At 50.2% G+C, this 2186-nt stretch overlaps 1 protein-coding gene across 1 annotated transcript in view; it reads right to left on the bottom strand.

Annotated features, from left to right (window-relative positions):
• Window positions 1–2186, bottom strand: part of LOC102488293 (UDP-glucuronosyltransferase 1-1) — a 20357-nt gene extending 18171 nt beyond the window's left edge. The window contains exon 1 of the mRNA XM_014585266.2: window positions 1323–2186. Within this exon, the coding sequence (XP_014440752.1) occupies window positions 1323–2186 (864 nt within the window). The remainder of the gene's footprint in view (window positions 1–1322) is intronic.

Genomic DNA, 2186 nt, shown 5'->3' with positions numbered 1-2186 from the left:
AATCCAATGGGAAAAGGAAAACCTCTTCAGCAAATGGTGCTGGAAAAACTGGATTTCCACCTGTAGAAAGATGAATCTGAACCCCTTCCTGTCACCTTTGACAAAAATCAAGTCAAGGTGGATCAAGGATACTTTTGTATACTTTTAATTCTTTACAAGAAAAAATATGTCAGCATTTCAGGGAATAATACCCGTGACCTGTCTATCCAGTGTCAGAACCTCAATGCTTGGTTATTCATTTACTGGGAGAGAAGGGACTGCAAGATCTAGCTTGCTATTGGATTATCTAAAGAATGGAGCTTGAGCCAGAACAATCAAGGCCAAGGTGCCTTGCCAGCTTCTACAGAGAACAAAGAGCTGTGCTGTCAGTCTTGACCTGGGTGGTGCCTGACCCTGGTGAGGCACGGTGTGTGCTGCCTACTTTCCTGCCCTGCCACGTCCTGAAATAATGATCCATGCTTAAAGCCTTCTACCCCTGTAGCATCTCACAGGTTGCTGTCCACTGGACACACATTACAGTGCCCAAAGAACATTTTACCACAACCTCAGATACATAAAATAACCCAGAAGATGACGCCAAAGACAGATAAACTCGGAACTACGACTTGTGAGCCAGGATGTAACACAAGAAGGCCAGCTGTGGTGGCTTGGCAATGAAGCAATGCTGGCACTGCTGAGGCCACATGGAAACGTCTTGGGTTCAGGTCCTGAGGTCTCCCTGGACACACCCAGAGCACACACATGACCTGGGGTGGCCAAGGCAGGGGATGGATTACAGAGTGAGGTCCCTGTTGGAGACACCTCCCTCCCTTCCTCTCTCTCTCTCTCAAGAAACAAAGAGAGAAATATACTTTTTTGAAGAGGAAATGAACAACACTGGGCATTTTACTTTTTTTTTTCTTTTGGAGAGGATTTCTCACTTTCTGTCTCTCTGTCTCTGTCTGGTGAGCGCATGCACCCTATGGCAAAAACCTTTAAAAAAAATTTTTTTTTTTTTGCTATAGGGTGCGGGTGCTCACCCGACAGACAGAGAAATAGAAAGCAAGAAATCACCCCCCCAGGGAAGATGGCCACGCTGCAATTCCTTTTCCTCCAATATCCTCTCGGAATCTTGAGCATGCATGCATGCACACGCACCGGGCATGAGTTTAAGCAACTGGGTCCAGGACTCAAACCATGGTCAGCAACATGGGAGTCCAGCGACATAGCCATTATGCTGTTGGTTCCAACGCTGGGCACTATAAACTACTTCAGCGCATTCCTACAGCCTGCCTCTGGATAAGCTCTGTCCAGGCAGATAAAGGTCCCACTCAGATACACACCTGGGATAGGGGGGCCTTGCTCATGCAGTTGATCCCACCGATGAACACCATGTTGGGCATGATGGGCTTGGGGAAATTGAGCACAAAGTCGCTTCTCATCAGCCAGACAGACGCACTGCTCAGAAGGTCCTGGACAGTCACGTCTCTCTGGAGGAATTCCGAGGCGAGTTGTGCATAAGGGGTGTAAACCATGTTGCACAGTAAGTTCTCTGACAAGGAGATGAGCATGTTCTTCACCCGCTGCAGGAAGCTCATGTGGTCTGGGTTAAAGGAAAATGACCTGGGCACGTAGGACGGCGGGCTGGGGCACTGGGTGGCCGCCATGTCCAGGCTGCATGGCAGTACAGTCAAAAAGTGTACCGTGGGCAGACCCAGGCGTTGGGCCACGATGGAGCCACACGGAAGGAACGGGTCTGTCAACATGACGTCGAAGTTTTGTTCGGCCAGCCAGGCCATGAGCTCCTTGTTATACAGGAAGTGGTGGCAGGAGGACAAAAGCCGGGCAGAGTTCTCTTGCGCATTCTTGTATAGCTTGACAAAACGCTGCAGGAAAGGAAGATTATCAAAACTCAAGTGCCCGAAACTGACAAAAGCTGCTTCCAACTCCTCCTTTGGGTACGGCACAGGGTACGTCTTCAAGGTGTAAAATGCTCCTTCTTTTATGTATATCGAGGCTTCAGGGGCCACAACCACTATCTCGTGACCCCGCTGGTGCAGCTGCTGGACAGTTCCCACCATGCTCAGCCAGGGGCTGCCTTCCATCGGGACCAACAGTATCTTCCCGGCATGTGACATGGGGGTGCCCAGGGCACACAGCAGCAGGCTCAGGACCAGCAGCCGAAGGCCCAGGAAGGCAGCTGCCAT

Source organism: Tupaia chinensis, unplaced genomic scaffold, assembly GCF_000334495.1.
Source record: "Tupaia chinensis unplaced genomic scaffold, TupChi_1.0 Scaffold149383_1, whole genome shotgun sequence".
Classification (NCBI taxonomy): Eukaryota; Metazoa; Chordata; class Mammalia; order Scandentia; family Tupaiidae; genus Tupaia; species Tupaia belangeri.
The sequence above is the reverse complement of the archived record's forward strand: the minus strand, read 5'-3'. Positions and strand labels throughout refer to the sequence as shown.